General features: G+C 35.5%; 2 protein-coding genes across 5 annotated transcripts in view; one reads left to right on the top strand and one right to left on the bottom strand.

The window, feature by feature from the left end:
• The window catches only part of LOC146994203 (uncharacterized), a 97,412-nt gene that overhangs the window by 25,782 nt on the left and 48,930 nt on the right, over positions 1-22,700 (top strand). The gene's annotated exons all lie outside the window — the stretch shown is intronic.
• Positions 1-22,700, bottom strand: part of LOC118198257 (apical endosomal glycoprotein-like) — a 74,369-nt gene that overhangs the window by 20,626 nt on the left and 31,043 nt on the right. For all 4 annotated transcript variants that reach the window (XR_015044069.1, XR_015044068.1, XM_085826991.1 and 1 more), the window contains 2 exons: positions 8,518-8,608; positions 3,631-3,768 (listed from right to left, as the gene is read on the bottom strand). Coding sequence is in view for 2 of the 4 variants with exons in the window: in XM_085826991.1 (XP_085683117.1) it covers positions 3,631-3,768; positions 8,518-8,608 (229 nt within the window). In the remaining 2 variants the exon portion in view is untranslated. The remainder of the gene's footprint in view (positions 1-3,630; positions 3,769-8,517; positions 8,609-22,700) is intronic.

The raw sequence follows: 22,700 nt of genomic DNA, 5'->3' as shown, positions 1-22,700 counted from the left end.
GACACACAAATGCTAAATCAATATGCTAAAGCAGAAACCTCATCCGCATTAGAGTTACGGATCTTTGCTATTTTATCTCGATAGGTGGCACTATTTCGGACTGGTGCTACAGACGGACCACTGTCAACGTCGACAATCCACCGACGTCTGTTGCACTTTAGCTCGCATTACGTTACATTAGGGAAATCTGGCGCAAAACTCCTGCGCAGAGGATTTCCCTGAAGCAAACCCATGGACGCATGGGGATACAGTGGGTTCACCAACATATCTCTTGCCATACCGAATGTCATCAGATGGTCGTTTTCGACGAATTTCGTTTTAATTTGAAGTAAGTCGATGGTGGTGTACGTGTTCACTACAGGAGTGAACGTCATCTGCCGAAAATGTCATCAAATATACCAGACGATTGCGAAGCATAGGAAACAATGGACAATTTTATCTGCTAAGAACTTAGGGTATTATGACAAGTAGCTACTGCAGCTGGGAGAATGAGGAGCCCGAAGTGGTATTCCTTATTCCACACATTCTTGAATGTATTTATCAACAGAAAAAGACCCATCCACGAGTTTCTAAAAATAATTAGACTTTTCGTTACCATGACAGGTATTAATTGTTCCTTGGCCCATTTACCTGGAATGTCGCCTGTTGAACATGTCTGAAGTTTCGTGGCCGGCAACTCGCTCGTGAAAGTCGTCCTGCCATCAATGCTATTCTTCAGATATATATTCAATACCTGTTTATTTTAACACTACGATTAAAGCTCTTATTCCAGCCCATGGCATCCTTATAGATACTAATTTTATCATTTGGTATGCCTGTATTGCTTTGTAAATTTAATTGTATCTGTATATCTTTACAAGTTACACGTAGGAATAAATTCATGCAATTATGATGATTTCTTCATAGCGATGCAATTTTCATAAACCTGATTATAAATATATTTATGCCCTATAATTTAAAATAAGTTGTAAAATAAATAAATTGATATCTTGTAACACTAACTATAATAAATTTTGTATTATAACATAACTTCGAAGTTACAGAATTACAAGTTATAAAACAGTCTTAAAAATTTTGCGTTATTTTCAAAATTACATCTGAGACTGTTTAGTTATCAACATATCATTCCGTTTAAGCACTAAATATGCCCCGACATGAATGCGTGATTAAGAGGCAATAAATCACATACAAATTTGCTCTTCTTCCTTAGCTTGACATATTCTATGTATATTTTAACATGTGTGAGTGTTTTCGCTTCTTGAAGAAAGGAAGGTGCGTGCCCGTCTTACTTGAAGACGATAGAAATTTACTATTAAACCATTGTCAGTGTAAGATTAATTTTGACTTAAAGCCATAATTGAACAAGTGTTCTATATAGTATGTGTACTGTTTAAAACGTTCTATTGTAATTTTTTCATATGTCTGTAGAAGACACTGGCCTTTTAAGAACATGTAACATTCAACTTTGCTTTACGGAGAATCATGTCATGGATCTTTGAGCTTCCGGCTGAATGTGATAACCATTTTGCACCAGAATAATGTGAACAGGGAGATTAGGAATTTCTAACATTCAAAACTTCAAAGGGTGAATAAGAGGAGGAGGAATGAATACAAGTCAAGAAAATCCAAGTGGTGATTTATTATTATCATAATAAATCACCACTTGGATCATAATAAATCACCACTTGGATTATGTAACATTATCATCGGTCGTGCATTAGTAAACAGAATATAAGCGCTTTCTGGGAATGAAACATTAACCGTCAATCGTGCGCTCTCTGAAACATAAACTACGAATCGTCTACTTGTTACCAGAAAGCGTTAACCATGATACGCCTAAAATAATGCCAATACCAGTAACAATATTGAATTATCTCAAGCGGGAAGTTACCAGCTCAGACTTAGGTAATGCCTTTAACTGCGCCTGCTTTTCCTTGATTCACGATAATGTGAGGACACGCGAGGACGGATAAGAGGAGGCGAAAAGGAGTGATGCTCTAACTCCGACTGTCGCTGTTAGCCGCAAGTAACCTGAAAAATGCAGGGTTGTGTTCCGGCTATCTTCACGTTAGTGCTTCACAGTGTGAGGCAAGTATTGAAGTGCGTGAATTTGATCACGTAAGGCCGGATGGAAGTTGAAAAGGGCATGACCGTTGTCATGTGATGGCCAGTAGGCATCTCACTGGTGCAGAGTTCTCCAGAAACTTAGCGCTGAAGATCATTAATTACAAAAAATATAAAAAGAAAATTAGGGAAATACAAAATGGAACAAATGCGTGTAGCAGTCTATAACTGATATTTGCATATGTGCAGGTCACAAGATGTTGAAATATAACAAAGTTCCAATGATCAAGCCAAGTGATTAGTCACCCTCCCGGGTGCTGTCTGCACTGCATACTGCGTAAAATTGCAGGGCAATCAGAGAAGTGAGCAAAATTACTTAAAATCACATAAGCAAGGAAAATGATTGAATTAATTTGTAACAGTAGATATATGATTTGAGGCCTCACTGAGAAAGGCCTGGCATTCACTTAGAAGAAAGGTAGCGTAAGGACTTAAGTGTTTATCTTCACTGAGAATCTCGTAACGAAATAAATTAAAGCGATTTTTCTTTATAAATTTATATCACACTATCTATTGTAACAATGGATAATTTTTAGACAATTTATCTCAGTATATATGGGTAAGATTAGAAGATGCTACTGAACACTACAATTGTAGTAACTTATGATATAAACATTTATTAAAATAACTTGAATACATTATTTATGAAATGAATAAAATACACGCATGCTTCTTTAAGCACTAAAGCATACTGATAAAGGTAAAAATAATAAATGGAGGATAATTTTGATCTATTAGCCGGTTTCATATAACAAAGAAAACCCCAGCTGAGAAATCTTAAGAAAACATAATGCTAGTTATAAATTTGATTTTAAAAAATCTGGAGAAATTCATATTTATTACATTAAGAATTAATAAATTATAAATGAAAAGAAAAAATAAAATCTCATCAGCTTCCGAGAACGAAAAAATATCCGTAAAAATTAAAATAGTTCAAAGAAAACAAATACGGAACACACAAAATTTCTATAAAATGCCGACTGATCGTAAGAAGAAAAAGTTTGGCACAGAACCAAGACTACGTAGAATTTACATTTAACGAAAAAAGCAATGTTTTATTGTAGATGTTGAGTAAACTTCTCGGACTTCGATGACGATCAGACGTAAGTTAAAAAGAACTTATGCTAGCTGTACAGGAAACATAAAATTTAGAGAAGCAATGCATCTTGGATTGGATTGGTTTTCCAGGAAACTCATCGACAGTTTACATTTTTATGTAAAGTCACACCAATCCAAAGTATATTTTTGAATAATTTTATTTTAAATATCGGTATGTAATTTTGATAGAAATATTCAAAATAAATATTACGTAGTCATTTGAATTATTACTAAAAATACGATTTAAAAAGTTCTGAAGTTCTAAGAAATACTATCAGTACAAAGATTTAAGTTATTTTTTAACTGTATTATTTTGAAACATTACTTTGTTTGTTTACAAAAAAAATATATTATATAATGATCCCAAAGCACATAATAAACTACAGAAAATTATACGCGTTGGGGTACCATCTCCTGTTCCCAGCGTTTTATCAATACTTGGACGGATCTCATCCTTTATGAATGAATTTCCGCTTTTCCTCACCCAGGTGTAATCGCCCTTGCCATCGACCCAAGCACACTTGTCTTCTTCAAAATCACAAGACCCTGGAACAAAAGAAAATGTTGTAGTTAATAATATCTATGAAAAGTCTTGTCATTTAGGTTACTTTAAGTGTAAAATCACATTCAGTTAAAGAAGCCTCAAATATTTGTATGCAGATCACTAATTTTGCACGTTACTCGTATATCGTTGAAAACCTTCCATGTCAGATGTTAGAAGACGAAATTCGATTTTTACAGGGAGAAACTCATTTTTGTTGCAGTGAATGTTATTGGCTTAAAAATAAAATCGAAAGCTTGCCGTTATTAGCTTATTCTGGGGGGAAAACATTATACTTGAGACTAGTGTTTCTTCAAGTTCAGATATCTGAATTCAATTTTCGTGACCTCAACAGTTCTTTTTTGTGAAGCAAAATAGGGGTGCAATCCACAGTTTAAGAAAGGCTGTCATGGAGTGATATGTTCTCAAGAGCGTTCAAAGATATAGCTTATATAACAGGTTTCATCAAACTTTTGCGTGCTACGAGCCATTACTTTAACAGACAAGTTTAGATGAGTCACATAACTCAAGCATTTTTAATACCGTCTTGATAGGCAATCTATATAGAAGTATGTTTATATTTATATGTGTATATAATAACTTTTATTAAACATTGAATTATTATATGTAAAACAATGCCTATTACAGCGAAAAACATTTACAGTAGAAGTCCATTAGTCCGGCATCCAACAGTCCGGAATGCCCGATAGTCCGGCATCGCTCCGGAAAATTGTAAAAATTTTGGTTTTCTCCAAAAGTGTGTCTTTAAAGCAAATAAAACCGCTCGAGAGCTATTCGGAAGTTTTCGGGGTAGTTCGAGATCATCCGGAAGCGCTCGGTATTGTTCGGAAACTATTAGCGGCCGGCTAGTCTCAGCTGTCACAACAAATACAGGTGCAGTGCAGCTCCGTTAATCAATCACGAAGCGTCTTCGCCATTTTTTTGTGCTTTGTTGTTTTGTGTCCTTTCACATCGCAGTAAACGTAACTTTTGAAACTGTTTATAACAAAAGTGATTTTCGTTCTAACTGTACAGTGACCATGTTTTCAAAACCTAAGCCTTCGAGTTCAAAAGGAGAGAAACGAAAACACGTAACACTGACTCTCAATGAGAAACTAGAAATCATCAAACGGCTAGAAAAAGGCGAGAATAGAAATGTTTTAATGAATGAGTTTAATATTGGCTCATCAACTATTTATGACATTAAAAAACAAAAAGATGAACTAATGAAGTTTGCTTCTCAATCGGTAACAACTGAAAAATTGGCTTCTAGACAAACATTAAAAAAACCAAAACTGGAACAACTAGATAGTGTATTGTTCAAATGGTTTAGTGCAGTACGTTCTGAAGGAAAGCCGGTAACAGGGCCAATGATTGTTGGACAGGCAAAGAAATTCGGCCAAGATTTAGGAATTGCTAAAAGTGAATGTAATTATTCTGATGGTTGGCTCAGAAACTTTAAGTTTCGGCATGGAATTCGAAGACTTGATGTAACTGGAGAAACCCTTTCAGCAAACCAAAACTCTGCAGAAAAATACAAAGACGAGTTTGAGAAAATCGTGGCTGATAATGATTTAGACGTCGTTAGAAGTACTGACAATTCCTTGAAAAACCTGCCTGAAGATGAGGTAGAGGAGTGGCTTTTAATCGACGAGAATGAGCCTGTTGAACAAGAACTAACCGATGAGGACATTATCAACATTGTACTAAACCCTCAGCCTACTCAAAATCTTGAAGAAAATGACTCAGATGCCGAAAAAGAAGAAAAGGAAAAAATCAGCTGGGCAGAAGCTACAGAATCACTAAATAAGTTTATCTCTTTTGCCGAGGCTAGTACTAGCTACAGTGCTTCAGAAATTATTGATTTCCATATCAATAGAAATAAATTTTATACTAAACGCCAAAAGTCAAGAAAACAAAAAGACATTCGTGACTTTTTTAAATCTAAGTGAAATATGTTTTACAGTACGTGTACATACATTATATGAAATGTAAAATAAACTTTGTTGTATGTATTTGCATACTGTATTTTTAGTTTAATTATTAACCTAATTGTTCTTATAATTACCGCCCGATAGACCGGAATTTTCGGTAGTCCGGCACCGAGCCGGTCCCGAACGTGCCGGATTATCGGACTTCTACTGTACTTGTTTTTCATAAAACGTTTCAGGATGCTCGGAGTTCACTAGTCTTTTAATGTTTGGTGTTAAATTAGTCCCAGAGAACAGCAGACTCTTCTTCAAATTTTAGTCAGTTTTTTAATCAGTTTCATTGCGAAAATGCTTTCTCACATCTTACGTCATTCCAAAGCAACATATATCTTTTTTTTCTTTTCAAATGTGCTTATCTCTGAGAAAAATTCACATTGTAATAAACACCAGAAATGGATTACGCTCGAAGCAATTTGATCTGAATAAAGCTTATTAGATTTCATTTTTAGAATGAATTTATTTTTAAATCTATCATTTCTCTTATATTACTAGGTATTTTCATTTTGGTTTGTTTACTAAGTGAAAGGTGTTTTATAAACGCCCGAGTAAATATATATGATCAAATTCCTATTATTCTAAACACATCCACTCTGCTCTTTCAAACATGGAGTTGACTCAAATTTTCATTTTTTAACAGAGAAATAAACAGAACATTTCAAATGAACTGATCCGGTTCATTAAGCTAGGAAGTTAATTTATTCTTCTCTTGCAATTTTAAGGGATGTCGGAACCCCAAAAATCTTCAAAAAATTGTGATTTCGGATTTTTGGCATTTTTAAATTCTCTATACTTTTATCTTTCTAAAAATACCATTCTTTAATCTCTATGAAAATTAAAACTGTAAAACATTTAGTTTTAATTTGTTATCGAATGCTTTGATAAATGAGGATTTTTTACATAAAAACGCGTTTTTCTCTAAACATCATTTTTTTATATTCGATATACCTTTTCTCAGAAACTACTGCTCGCAAGTATCTAAAATTTTTATAGCTTATTTATTAGGTTTCCTAATATTTACTGAAATGAGCTTTTTGTGATAAACTAAGCGAGTGTGAGAAAAGTGCTAAATTTTACTATGCCTAACAAAATATACTGTAAATTACTCAAAAATTCAAAATGTTTCAAAAGCTCACTTCAGTATAATCAGATAGGTATACTTTAATTACACAAAAAATTTCAAGCGTGTATCTACAGCAGATTTTGAGCAAAGGTACACTGAAAATGGCCAATTTAACATTGTCGGTATAGGGGTTCCTGATACCCCTTAAATCATTGAAATTCTTGTAATTTTAACTAAAAGTGCCAAGTAATATAGCTAGTTGTCAAATAACAGGTTTCTTCCATAAGATAGTTCATTTCCCTGTTCTAAAAAAATTAGAAACAGCATTTTTCAATTTCCAAAATCTACTCAGGACCTGTTCTGTAGCAACCAGCGCACTTCACAATGAAAGTTACGATCACCATATTGCAAATCTAACAACTTGCAATATTTTCTGGATTCCGATCTGTTTAATGCTCTTGCTTTAATTTTATTCACATATTTCATAACCGTTAACACAACATGCTAAGGTTTTGGCTTATAGTTCCTCTTAGTATATAATGCAATGGTATTACAGATATTTAGAGCAGGATGATTTAAATGCAACATCACATATATCGGCTGATTCATCAAAACTAGAGAAAAGAAAGCGTAAGAATGGACAAGATCTTACGATTGTTTCGTACATCTTGGGAGAATTCCTCAATACATCTCTAACTATCTGCTTTAATATAGTAATTTCGTCCGCTTTTCTTTAATTATCCCCATTATCAAGATGGCGAGTAAATATTTGGAAACAAGGATTAACAATTTCTTCTTCATCAGAAAAAGTTTCTTTTTCTAATGCAAATGCTAAAGCAGTTTAACATGACTCTTTTGTCAAAATGGTAAATCTTCACAAATAAATTTAGCAAATTTGTCTTCTGGTTTCTTTCTCTTTCTTAGTTGCATACACTTTTTGCAACTCAGACAAAAGAACAAACTTCATTTTCTTTCTTGTATGTAAGTCTGATGCTGTGTTATGTCTTCTGTTATGTGCAACGTGCTTTCATAAGCAATGTGAAACGTTTTTCCTAACGAATTGACAATAAATAATAACTCTCTTTCTTATTGTGCACTAACTAAATTCACGCCTACTATCACTTTCTGCCCTTCTTTTGGTCATTGTTTTTCCGTTGTTAATCACAGTAACATCGTATCATACAAATTAAAAATCACAAGCACACAAAACTCTCTGGCAAAAGCTTTCCTTCAAACCTCGATACAAGATGGCTCAATCAGAAGTGACTGAAGCGTCACTTGTAGTCGTCCAGTGCGCCACGTTTTGACTATCCCAATGCTATAACCACTCAACATAGTTTATTTTTAGCGTGTACGTATGACTTCTAGTTTGTAAAAACGGCATAAAATAAAATTTATTTAAAAACGGATTGTGCATTGTTTTCTCGCAAAGTAATTCAGCGATATGAAACGATAAAGATTCACCAGAATCTGCAATTACACCAAACAATTAGTGAGACAGCAAAATTCAACTGAATTATATGTACGAGTAAAATAGTTTCGATGTTTTCGAAAATGTAAGAAAGATGACCAGATATTTGTAACTAAGAATTCTTTGTTGCTTGCTCCTAGTACTTTAAAATTAAATTTACAAATTACACATTTCAATCAATAAAGAGGTTACAGCTTTTAGATTCTAGTAGAAATCTTTGAATACGGCCTACCTGTTTCAGGACAAGTTCCCAGATCAAGTCGGATGTCATCTACTGCAATAAGTGCTTCAACGCTGCTTTTTATACCGGCAGTAAATGTAATCTGCAGACGAAAAAAATTAATCAGCATGAATGTGGAATATGTATGACATTTTTATGGCAAATCTGAACATAGAATTTTCATAGCAAATCTGCGTACATATGACATGCAGTATCACGTTTTGCGTAAAATTTAGCCTCAGTAAGTATTGCATGTAGATATTAATATATTACTTGTCGAAGCGATGTTTCGATCGTACCTGTAGATCGTACCTGTAGGGCTTAGATCTACAGGTATGATAATGAAAGGAAGCGATAATAGAAAAGCACGTAAAAGACATGTTTATCTTCTTGCTGCGCATCCCGCGGTTTTCACGGGCAACGCAAGTAGCAAAATTTGCGCAAACCGCGATTTCCGCGGAGATGAATTTATGCCGTCTATTTATCTGTGCAACCCGCTCTTTCCCCGTTCAAGGTTTCCTTTCGGCTTTTCTGTGATGTTTAATTGTTTATTTAGATGTGGGCTAATAGATGGCGTTAGTTGTCCACATTTCTGCCAAATATACAAGAATACGTAATGTAGCATTTTGCGCTTACTTTTCAGAGCTCAAAGATGTCTAGAAGGAAGTGTTTCGCGAGTGATATAACCTATATTCCTGACAATATTTCCGACGCTGATAGTAGTTCTGACTCTGATTTCAAGTATATTGAAGATAGTTATAGCGAAACCGATGAGAGTTTCTCGGATTCCTCTGCAGATAGTCATGAATCTGAAAATTCAGTTTCTATTGAAAACGTTCGACAGTGGTATAAATTTGATATGCAAAATATTACATTATGCAAATATTTTCATTATTATATATGTTTTACCTTTGTATTTTATAAAATAAATCGTAATGTAACTAATAATCATTTTCAAAATTTTCCTTTTATGTCATTATTCTTCAATTTCAGTATCTGACAACCTTTCTCTATGATCTAATTCTATATTGGAAAAAAAAAAAAAAGAAAAACCCACTCTTTTATAAACAAATTTTTGTATATTTTAACTCTAAAATATATGTAGATTTGAAATATGTAATAAAAAAATACGCAATTTTTGAACCTATTTTGATAAAAAAAAAAAAAAAAAAAAAAAAAAAAAAAAAAAAAAGACGCAGTGAGAAGGTTATAAAATGAGATTATCATGCCGTAGCAGTCCGTTCGCACGCCCAGTCGTATTATGTTGAAAAAGATTCATTTATCTCCTACGGAAAATAAAGCATGGCGGTTTGCTATAGGTTATCAAAAATTAAATAATGTTACAAGGTATCCAATTTACCCGTTAACGATCTTAGAGGAGATAATTAGACCAATAAATTCCACAATATTTCCGTGACTGATAGTAGTTCTGACTCTGATTTCAAGTATATTGAAGATAGTTATAGCGAAACCGATGAGAATTTCTCGGATTCCTCTGCAGATAGTGATGAATCTGAAAATTCAGGTTTTATTGAGAATGTTCGATAGTGGTGTAAATTTGATATGCAAAATATTACATTATGCAAATCTTTTCTTTTCATTAGCATATATGGTTTACCTTTGTATTTTATAAAATAAACCATAATTTAACCAATATTCATTTTCAAAATTTTCAATGACAATGCTAGATCTTAGATCTGGCTAATTTCAAATCTATATGAAACCGAAGGATGTTAATAAGACGGCGTTTATCACAAAATCTGACGCTTACGCATTTTTACGTATGCCATTCGGTTTATGTGGTGCCTCCGCCACTTTTCAAGGAGCAATGGACATAATTATTCGTCCATTTCTCGGAAAATCCATATCCATCTATTTAGATGATATCATTGTTTCCAGTAAGACGGTAGTCGAGCATATAAAACATTTGACGGAAGTCTTTATACTTTTACAAGATGCTATTTTAAAAGAAAATCCTAATCCTAATAACTCGCGGCAAAGGAATTGAAATATTTAGGATATAAACTTTCCGCTGAAGGTTTCGAAGCTGAAGATTAAAAAATTATCGGCAATAAAAACTGCCCTCCGCCAAATACCGCGAGAAAACTTGTGTCATTTCTCGGAATGTGCTCATATTACAGATTCTTTATTTAGGCTCTAATTAGGTCATCACAGTCAAATCACAGGTTCTTTATTAATAACTTTGTACATAAAGCTTAGATTTTCTTAAAACTGAAAAGCAAAATTTTGTTGGTCGGCATGAAATATCTGCAGACTCATCAGACTTTGCCGCAGAAACCGTCATGTCTCAAGTGGGGCAGCCAGTAGCATTCTTAAGTAAGACGCTCAATCCTACCCAGAGGAATTATACGGCTACCGAACGTGAACCACTAGCTGTCTTACTGAAAATACAAAAACCCCATGTATACTTCGGGAAGCAACCCGTAACAGTCTACACTAACCATTCTGTTATTCTTAGGTTTTACACGGGAATCAACTTGTCACCTCTATTGACAAGGTGGGCATTGAAACTGCAGGAATATAATTTAGCGTTGAAACATTTATCTCACAAAGAAAATGTTATCGCAGATGTTCTTTCTCGAATTAAATTAGACGAACAGAGGAATCAAGTTAAATGCACAATGTTAACTTCAAAAATCTTAGACCCTATATATACTACTATCGCTGAACTAAAAACCAGATCTAGAATTTAACAACATTTATGTATAGGTACAGGATCCAGATACTTATGAGCATCCAGATAACAGCCGTTAGAAATAGAGCTGCCCGTTATGAAATTATCGATAATCTCTTGTTTTTCTCAAATGCTACTAATGAAAATAATGAGCTTAGGCCGTCATCTCAACGAATTTGACAGTTAGCGTCTTGCAAGAATTACATGATGGAACGATTTCCGGTCATCTCGGTATTAGGAAAACAGTTAAACGTGTACGAATGCGGTATTCTGTCCAAAATTGCCAGGAATTGTTAAAGAGTATATCAAGTCCTGTCATATCTGCCAAATAGTTAATGATATTAATTACTGGCCCGCAGAACACCTAAATAGCATTAAGACTACTTTCCCAAATGAATTGTTCGGGGTCGATCGCCTACGAAAAGCGATAAGTATCAATCCGAGAGGCGATAAGAATAAACACCGTTACTTGCTTGCAATTATAGACCATTTTATCAAATGGGTAGAAATAATTCCCCTGAAAACGACTTCAGACAAAATACTTGCAGATCCCCTTCTACATAAATTTATTTTAAAATATGGTCAACCATTAAAAATAAAATCAGATAACCTTCCCCAATTTGTTAGTCAGATATTTCATGATATATGTGCAGGGCCTGACATACGCCACTTGAAGATGGTCCCTTATCGACCACAATCTAATATTGCAAAAAAAGTAAAAAGATCGTTAAAATAATTCGGAGTTTTGTGAACAAGTATCACAGACGTTCGGATGATTAGCTCGAGTTTGCATTACGGACAATGATATATGATACGACTGAGAAAACCCCAACAGAATTATTTCTACGAAGGAAAACGAGGACCCCTCGATAGACTATTTTTTGTGCAAAAGCGTGTTGCCGAGTTTCAGATGGCGGATATAAAAAAAAATTAGTCGATGAATCCATTAAATCTTCTGATATGGCAAGAAGTAAGCAAAAATTGTATTATGATAAAAGGCGGAGGAGAGGAAATTGTAAAGGAGGGGAGTAAGTGTTATATAGGAAACATAACGTGTCCTGTGCTTCTGTTGGAAAAGTAGTAAAATTCTGCCCTAAATTTCAGTGTCCTTGTATAATAAAAAATATTTGAGAAACTACAGTGAACATCCAGCTGCAAGCCCATACGCAGTTATTAGGTGTGGCTTCTAAGGGGAGAACCAACGAGATTGTAGCCAAGTAGCATAAGAGGCATAAGGCCAACACGGAAAAAAGGAGGGCCAGGAGAAGGAGCTATCGAAAAGAACAAAAAGAGTAGAACGGTCTTTAAAGCTGATCAGCAGACAACAACGTTACATGCCGGCAGAAGGAAAGATAAAACGTTCAATGACGCAGCCACAGCGATCCACCAGCGCTCGACGGATCGACGGGAGCCGCGACGATCTATGAAGCAACCGCAACAACCAGAGTTCCACCAGGGGTCGGCGGAAAGGGAGCCGCAACGATCAACGAAGCAACCACTACGATCCGACTACCACCAACGCCCAGTGGGAACTAATCAAAGCCGACGAAAGACACAAGAGTGTTTCCCGGCAAGTGGCAGAGGCTGGATGATGGGTAACAGCCAAACGGACGGTGTTCCACCGCAGTCAATGAACAACATGCCCCGAGGGGAGAAAAAGATCATCTCCAAAGGATAACTTCTCTTGGAAGTCAAAGTTGATAGAGAAACGTGCCAGGGGCAGAAAGAGTGAGCAGTTGCCTGTGGAGCAAAGAAACCCCAGACGTCATCGGGTAAGCAGCTACAGCCATATACCCTACTTAGAACAAGTTAGTGAATAAATGAATGACTACTACGCCATTTCGAAAAAGATAAGTAAATTTTGATTTCATTTTCAAGTATTCAGTACTGCTATGTCTAAAAATGCACAAAGTGTTTGTTAAGAGTTACCTAAATTGTTTTTGCTTCAAGCGAGGCTTCATTAGTTGTTGAAAATTTCAAATTTCTATGTAACTTTTCGTTCGTATCGAGAAACCCGCAAAACCGCGAACAAAAGCCCAGGGCCCCAAAAGTGGTCCACGGTGGACGAAGGACTATACTAAGCAAATGGGGAAAGCAATAAGCGCTATTAAGAAAAGGTTCCAAAGAATAGTAAGAGAAGAAAGGAAGCAAAATATGTTAATATGTAAAATAATAGCCGGAAAGTACTAAAAAAATGTTTAAATAGGGAACGACGTTCTGGAAAGCTTTATAAGACACACTGTAATAAACTGTCTGTTTGAAGCTTACTTCGATCTAATCAGATAGATCGAAGTAAGCTTCAAACAGACAGTTTATTACAGTGTGTAGTACAATAATAGCTAGAAGGCATAGAACAACAGGAACCTCACTGATATCTCATATGACAATTCCTTTTCAAACTCGTAAATTAGAAGAATCATAGCATCAGCAAAATTTTGAAAATCCCCGGGACCAGAAAATCTCACCACAAAAGTAATATAAATACTACTCGCGAAAGAAACCTTCTTCGTTCAGACTAAATAAATGCTTCGAGCTTCCTAAACTCATCGTAGGACACAAAGTTGGTTCGGTTACAAAACAGGTAAACATTAAAGCAAGAGAGATTCTAATTCAGAAGTCAAACAACAAAAATCAGCGTTATATTTTCAAAATTTTCACAGGACTAGTTTCGATGGTTTTACCGAACCACCATCCTCAGCTGCAAAATCACAAATGAAACAGATAGGAAATAAAGATTAGATAAGAAAGCATGGACAAGAATAAGCAAGTGGCGCCATCTGTTGGTGAAACCAAAACTAAAACATAATTTCTTTAACTCATTAACCGCTGGTGTTGCATTGACACAACGGTCAAAATAAATGCGTATATAAATATAGGTGCCTAAGATATTTTATACCAGCAGATGATTTTGTGTAGGGAATATTATGAAGATTATATCTGTAAAAAAATATTTGCCTTCAACAATCATTTTGTTTATAATAATTAATCTCATACTTTAAGCTAAATTTAAGCAAAATTTTCGACCGGGTATTTTTGCTGAAAATATTTAACGAAAGAATCGCCGTCTTTATGAGTGATCTATTTTTAGTCAAGGTCACGTTTATCAGAACATTAGATCAGTCAGATGTTTATATTTGTGTTGGAAAGGAAGGGAAAACAGGTGTTGCGCTGACGCAACGTCAGCAGGAAACGGGTAGTCAATCTCCTTTTTCACTCATTCCTTTCGATGTTCTAGTTCATGTGTCTGGTTGTTTAAAAATGCCTAGAACGAGGTATCTTACATTAGAAGAAGCCCTTTAGAGATTTTTTGTTGAAGAAACAGATGATGATAATGTTAATAATGACCAGAATGAAACTGATATTGTTGTTGTTCCCCCAGAAATTGCAGTATCTAGTGACGATGAAGAAAGGAATGGCAATGTTTTAAATAATGATAATGATATTTTACCAAATGATACTGCTGGGGAAGTTGAAATTCACGTAAGAAGTAAATTTTAGCCTTCTAAAAGCAGTTATAGTCATACTAAAAAGTTTAAAAAGCAGAAGACTGAAATCTTGAAGTGGATTAAAAAGGAACTGTTACTTATGTCTCAGGAAGAACATGAAGAAAGAGATTTATAAAAGACAAAATACAAGGTAAAACTAGCGCACAGATTTTCGTTTTCGTTTAGACATTTACTCTCTTCTCGTTAAACAGAAAAATATATACGCTCAGCGAAAAAAAAAATAAAATAAAATTAAAAAAAAAAAAAAAAAAAGCGCTCAGAATTTATTGCATCTGAAGCCTATATGAGAAGATTTATTGGAATATTATTGCTTACAGGATATCATTCTTTACCTCAAGAAAAAAATGCATTGGTCTTTTGATAAGGACATTTCTGTTCCTGTTGTACGAGAATCGATATCACGTTTGCAGTACAGAAATATGAAGCAGAATTTGCATTTGACAATAGTCAAATTGACAATACTGATCAACTATATGAGGTGAGACCGTATCTAAATTTACTAAATATCACCACTTTTTACTGCTGGGAATATAAAGTCGCTTTTAGATTTCAGACGCGAGAATGCTTTATTCCTTTTGCAAACTCTTATTGAGAGTGTAGAATCAGCCAGAAATAGATCAGCAACAGGAAGACCTAGTAAATTCAGCATTCAAAAACCATTGCATGGAGATGGTAGACATTTTATCGTAAAGTCTGTTGATAACAAAAGACTTTGTTGTAAAGAGTACCATACTCAGACTGTTTATAGATACAAAGTATGTAATATAGCTTTACATCATGATTGTAATCACGCTTTTCATGCTTGAATCTTTGAATTGAAATAATCTGTATTTGTAAAAGAAATACAATGTATATTTTAATATTAAATTAATTAAAAGTAAATGATTTGTGGATTTATAAAACGTTATACAGCTAAAAAGTAATCCTGCCCTCCACTCAAAAGAAACATAGTACAATCCTACTCACTAAACATCCGTAGTCTTATTTCGCTGACGTTGCGCGAACGCAACACTCGTGTTTTCCACAGGTAAGAGCATTTTTTTATTTTCAATGTAAATTTATGTTATAAATGCTTAATTTAATATTTGTTATTATTTTCATGAGAAAAGAAACATTCCTTGTAGTTTTGGTGGTTAATGGATAGGCCGAAGGCAAAGATGGATTTGAATTAGGATCGTTAACTAGAACAGAAAGATTTTTTTGAATGTGAAATACCTCTAGAAAATTCAATTCTCCAATGGAAGATGTTTTTTGAATAATTTTGGCAGCAGAAAATTGAAAGTGTTATTTTCGGACCAACAATGTTGAGCGACAGAAGACTTCTGTGTTTCCTTTTTTTTAACATATGCCTCATGTTCCTTGACGCGAAATTTTAAGGCTCTCTTAGTTTGGCCAATGTAAATTAAACCACACTGGCAAGGAATCCTATAAATACCCCAGGAATTCATATCCGGAATGGGGTCCCTCGGTATGAAACTCGGAATTTTATTGATGGGAGAATAAACGACCCGAAAGTTAAATTTCTGCAAAATATGTGCAACTTTATAACTAATTGATGGAAAGAAGGGAATGACAACAGAATTTTTATAATCTCCTAAAACAGTGTGCCTTTTAGTGTGCTGAGATGCGAATTTTTTAATTGCTTGATTAATAATGTTGGGTGAAAAGCCCCTGTCAATAGCTATTGTTTTTAAATAATTTAGTTCTTCATCAAGGGATATTTTGGAGGATCAAACTTGAAGAGCACGGAAAACATAGGAATAAAATGAAGCTAACTTTTGTTTAGTCAGATGACATGATAAAGTGTGGTGGAAGGCAAACCGATGAAGGTTTACGGTAAACCGTAGTACTGAAGCTGGAAGTTTTACGTGTGAACAGAATGTCGAGAAACGAAAGAGAATTTCAAGTCTCAAGTTCAAAAGTGAACTGAATAGCAGGATCAATAGAATTCGTTGTTGGAAAACCTTTATTTAAATTATCTGTATTACCTTCAAACAGGGTAAAAGTATCGTCTACGTAGCGGAACCATACCGGGAAGTTTCAAACAATTTTGATTCATAATAATGCATGAAGATATCAGCCAGGATCGGACTGAGGGAGCTTTCCATGGCTAATCCCTCAGTTTGCTTGTAATATTTATTTTGGAAAACAAAATGTGTTTGTTTCAATCAGAGTGAGAGAAATTAGCTCATCAATTTCGATGCAAGAGGAATGAAATTCGTGAAGTCTGGTTTCTAGACATTGTAATGCACCATTCATTGGAACGTTGGTGAATAATTATTTTGCATCAAAAGAAACCAAGAGTAAATCTCTAGGAGAAATGCTTTTAACCTTTTTTACAAACTCTATTGAATTTTTTATAGTGTAAATGTTATTATCTAATAGAGTTGAAAATCTAGAAATTAATATTTAGCTAACGGATACGAGGCAGTATCTAAATTTGATACAATAGGACGGAAAGGAATACCGCTTTTATGAATTTTGGGAAGAGCATATAATCTGGCACAGTTCGCAACAGATGGGATAAGCGAATGTTTTAAGTTTCTTGAAATGATTTGTGAAGATTTGATCGCAGTTTTTATTTTTGACAGGCCCGAAGGTGAAGGATCTTTAGGGATCGGATTATATGGTTCTTCGTTGAAGAATTTAGTGACACCATCGATGTAAGTGTTAATACCCATGACGACTACCTGGCCACATTTGTCGGCCTTTGAAATGATAATATCCGGGTTAGAATGAATTTCGGGCATTGGTAGCTGTTTCTCTCGCAGTTAGATTTGGTTTCAAAGTTTTATTATTGAATTTCACATTACGAGCGATAAGATGCCTAATCATTTCTTTCTATGAATCTGAAACTTTACTGAATTTGAAAGCTTTTTCGATAGGAGCCAAAATCTTTGGAATCGAGGGTTTACAGGCTTGTGAGAAGTTAAAATTATATTTTAGAATTCTCTCTTGTTCTTCTGATAAACTAACATTAGAAATATTAACTATTGGCTTAATATTTGCAATGGGAAGATTTTTTTAACTACTTGAAAAGTATCGTCTAAGTAGCGGAACCACACCGGTAAGTTTCAAACAATTTTGATTCATAATAATGCATGCAGATATCAGCCAGGATCAGACTGAGGGGGCTTCCCATGTCTAATCCCTCAGTTTGCTTGTAATATTTATTTTGGAAAACAAAATGCGTTTGTTTCAAACAGAGCTGAGTGAGAGAAATTAACTCATCAATTTCGATGCAAGAGAAATGAAATTCGCGAAGTCTGGTTTCTAGACATCTTAATGCACCCTCTACTGGAACATCAGAGACTGTAAAAGAAGTTCTTCGAATTTAACTGCAAGGGTGTTTTTATGACGGTTAACTGCATTCTCCGTTCTAGACCAAGACTTTTGTTCAAGGGCAGTGAATTTTGGATATGAATAAGCGAGTTCCAGATGAAGCTTATAGAGCTCATGCTCAATTTTGGACAATGTAATAATAATGGGTGTTAAATGTGATGACAGAACTGTGTGGTCTAAAAGAAACATGGAATTAAAGTAACTTACCCCCAAAGGATGACACTTCAAATAATGTGAATTACGAGAAATTTATTATATCTTGACATCGTGAAATTTTAAACTAATACTAATATAAATCAAGAAAACATATCCAGACAGAAGACAACAGACGGCAAACTACTGCAGCAGTAAGAATCAGTCCTACCATTTTGAGCCCTAACCTTTCGTGCACAAAATGCGTACAATTCCAATCTAGTAAATCTCAGTTCATCTTCGTTACACAAAATTGCATGATAACAAAATTCAATTTTTATAGCGAAGGACTTTGACTTGAATTATTATAGCAGTATATTTTGCTGGAAACACAAGGCCAATTCTAGCATCAAGCCGCAATACGTGCACGGGAATTCCTTTCGAGAATGTCTCAAGTCGTAAAACATCATTCATTTATCGCAGAAGTCAGCATCTAGGTCAATTTTAGTTGAATCTTCATATCACTTACTATTATTTTTATTTATTTATTTATTTATTTATTGACAAAATGCATTCTCTTGAAGCTGTATGGAGATGGTCGTCAGAAAGGCACGAAAAAGAACAAAATTGCAGACACGCATCATCGGCGGTGAGGACGGACAGAAGCACACCCTACACCTTCGGAGTCTAGCAGCACACGAGGGAGAAAACTTGTTGTAGGGGTCAATCTCGCTTTGTCATTTAGCGGTCGCAGTGAACAGACTTGATGTTGAATAAATGTGGAGGCTTGCTTGCATAGACAACTGTTGACGTGTATCCCTTATTATGGACCGAAGTAAGGCAAGCTTGCAATTTAACAGAATTCTTGAAACGCGACTGGAAGGTTTTTGATTAGATTTGATTTGAATGAAATTGAGGATCAATTTTTTACATTTACACTTGAGTAAAAAGGCACGATGATTCAGGAATTTTTGTCGTTTCAGGGGTGATTTAGTGAAACGATTAACGGATGAAGGTATGATAAACAATGCAGAAAATCAAACTAAATGAACTAAATAATAAAACACGCACAAAACAGCAGAAAAATCCCTCACTGAAATGAATGGAAAACACAACGTTTGCAACCAAAATGCATGAAATCAGACTAGCAAAGCACAGTATCCAAATATGTGAAACACAAACAGAACTCAAATTAGCAAAAAAGTACTTACCGAAATCCATGCAATCACAAAATGGCGGCCACACCACGTGCAAAAAAGTAAAGCAAAAAGTAAGCCGTTTTCGTCCAGGCCCATCTGCTTATTATTGGCATGGCGGGAAGTCATACGCAAAATAATCATTCAACAACTCACACACCATATCGAAAAGAATAACTTCCTAAGCCTGGTGTCTTTCGACCTCACTAAAGGTAACAGTACTATAGATGTCCTTAACTCTTTCGCATCGAGAGAAGACCAAATTTCTTTTCCTCAAACATCGAAAAACGCCCATGTATACGAATTCCTCTTGCAATGCTTTTGCTTCCCCCATGACAAATTGAATACTACAGCACTAACAATAACCTACTTAAGTAAAGCTTCTTTCTTGGAAGCTTTTACCCTGTGCGAAGTTTTCCCTTCAGACGGGATTGAACATCGGGCATAAATAGCTAAACATTGACATTACACAAGGGAAAAAGAAGGTGCATTAAAATAACGAAACTACTTTTAGTTGCTTCAAAAGAATAATTGACATGTCATTTAACAACTCCTGAAAGCAATGAGAATGCAGTAACGTGATTGGGAAAGCACTAGGTAGGAAATTATTCAGGCGTTCAGGTGACCTGCCAATGTCTGAATGGTCGGGCGTTTGGGGCGACTTCGGTGTGAAATAGTTAAAAAAGTTCAGAAAACCGTCATCCCTCTTAAATTTCTATAGCCCACCAGCGGCCGACCGATAAAATCGCTGAACACTGGTAGTTCAGTCCGAGGTTCGAATCCTGCGAACGGGCTGGCTGCATGGACGTTTTCGTGGTTTTCCCCATGTGTAACGTGTATACGAGCCAGTTCCCCTTAGAAAGTCCTCCACGAAGGCATCCCTTCCCTTAGGCAGATAGCCCTAGTGTGCTTTGCCCTATTCTCAATACACCAATACATCAACACCCAAATTTCTATAAATTAATAAGAAGCTACCTGGAGGACAGCAAAATAACATGCAAAAGAGATGCAGTAAGTATCATGTCAGAATACCACAATTGAGCTCACAGTGTTCGAACATACAACTATAGTCTGAGACAAAATGGCTGACACAGCTTTAAAGATGAACTTTGAAGAAAGCAAAATAAATAGAAACAAGCGTATACTGACATACAGACTTAAATATAAACATATACTAATGATTTTACTTTGATGACCAGAGGAGCAAATTGAACTATAATAAAGAAGAAGGCGAGAAACGCACTAAATAACCTAAAGCAGTGAACTGCAACATACAATCTTAACATTACTATAGAAAAATTTGCGATGATCGTATTCTGAAAGGTCAAAACCAGCAGTCAAAAATCGCAAGGGATGTTAAAATAATAAGATCCTATGATCTGTCTAGGCATTGCACTGGTTAAGAAGTGTTTCAGTCAGAAAAAAAATGAACAAAGTAAATACTAAACTGAACAGAATAATTAATAACACATTGAGTCTGAAAGGAGGACCTATTAATGAATTGTAGTTAAGGGCCATGGGCTTAACGATTCTATACCGCAGCTAAGTGTGGATGAAACGAACAACAGCAGTATGACAAAAGCTGCAACAAATCAAGCAAATAGCATTGACCAAAAATCGCCTAAGGTTTCAGAACAACATCACCAGTAGCACGGCAGGGTCTTGAAGAGGCATTGCGTCTAGGCCGAAAAGAGCTGACAGAACGCCTAATCTACATGGTCTTTCACTATGAAAAGAACGCGAATTGCAATGAAAATATAATACGTCATAGAGAAAGAGTACAGAACTCAAACAAGCAACGCGCCTACACCTGGCACAAAAGACGGAAGTACACTGGTAATGGCTCTCTTCATAGCGAAGTCATGGAGACGGTTTGAAGTCAGAAACATTTTTCTCGTGCAGGAAGCCTACGTAGTACTTAAACACAATGCTGAAATTTGCCATGAGAATTTAGACTTAGCAATCGTACTCTTATTTTATTTTTCAAGCGAAGTCCTGCGCAAGGCAGCCTTATGTGCAAGGAAAAACATCGCAAAGGAGACTATTTTTATTCGTACATGAGGGGCGTGCTATAAAGAATTAACAAAAGGAAATCCAAACCATCCCATATAAAGGCACTACAAAAAGTGTTAGCAAAGCAAAAGACCATCCATCCGACCGTATTAAATTGAGTTATAGGCCATATAAGGTCGGCAGCAAAAAAAGCCTGCATTTTTAGAAGAATGTCAGCAGTGGACTAGAATGGGTTAATCTTCGGATTATGGTAACTTGGCGATTTTTTGGCGACCAACCCTGCTACAGCAGCCTGCTAGTTTTGTTTTGGACACCATTTTGTTTTCACAAAGTAAAAGCATTTTTTTTTTTTTTTTTTTTTTTTTTTTTTTTTTTTTTTTTTTTTTTTTTAACTCAACCTTTTTTCCAACAATCTGCTAGCCGAATTACGCTTATACTAGAACTTTTATGAAACAAAAAGGCTTAATCATGACGAAGATTAGGTGCGAAATCGGGAGAAAGTGTAGAATCGCCCACTGCTTGCCGCGTTTTTAAGAATTGCACATACACGGTATCATCCATGTACACGTCGACCTATTTTCACTTAAAAGAACATCCCAGAATTGCACAAAAATGGCATTGCGCACACTCTTGACTTTATCCATGTACACTACTAAAGTCCTAGCTAGTAACCTTAATCGCCTTACCAAAATGTAGTCAAACTACCTGTTACCATACTCCAAAGACTAACCCTAGAATGCAGGAAGGTTAGATATACAATCGTCCCTGAAACCACTCTCAAAAGAATAGACTATTATTATCTGCAAACGTGAACAATGGGAAAGAATGTAAATTATGCCTATGGTACCAGAGGGGAAAAAGCTCGCATCCTTCAGTGTACACTAGACTGTCACAGAACTTCTGAAATGTGAGCAAACAGCTCCTACCAAACTCCCGTAACTGTTCACTATATCGCTCTTCATAGACTACTATAGTGCCAAGGGAATTCGAGATAGCATGGCTAAGCTGAGCAGCAGTATGACAAAAGTTACCAGTGACAAGTTACCCTCCTGGCGAAGGTAATTTTTTAAACCTCACCTCTGGTATTGGGATTCAGGAGTGACAAGTTACTCTCCTGGCAAAGGTAATTATTTAAACCCCACCTCTGGTATTAGAACTCAGGAGTGACTAGTTATCCTCCTGGCGAAGGTAATTTTTAAACCCCACCTCTGGTATTGGGATTCAGGAGTGACAAGTTACCCTCCTGGCAAAGGTAATTTTTTCAACCCCACCTTTGGTATTGGGATTCAGGAGTGATTAGTTACCCTTCTG

Source organism: Stegodyphus dumicola, chromosome 11 (genome assembly GCF_044657685.1).
Source record: "Stegodyphus dumicola isolate Sdum_Otavi_A_Nest chromosome 11, ASM4465768v1".
In the NCBI taxonomy this organism is placed as follows: Eukaryota; Metazoa; Arthropoda; class Arachnida; order Araneae; family Eresidae; genus Stegodyphus; species Stegodyphus dumicola.
This window is presented reverse-complemented; position numbering and strand designations above follow the sequence as displayed.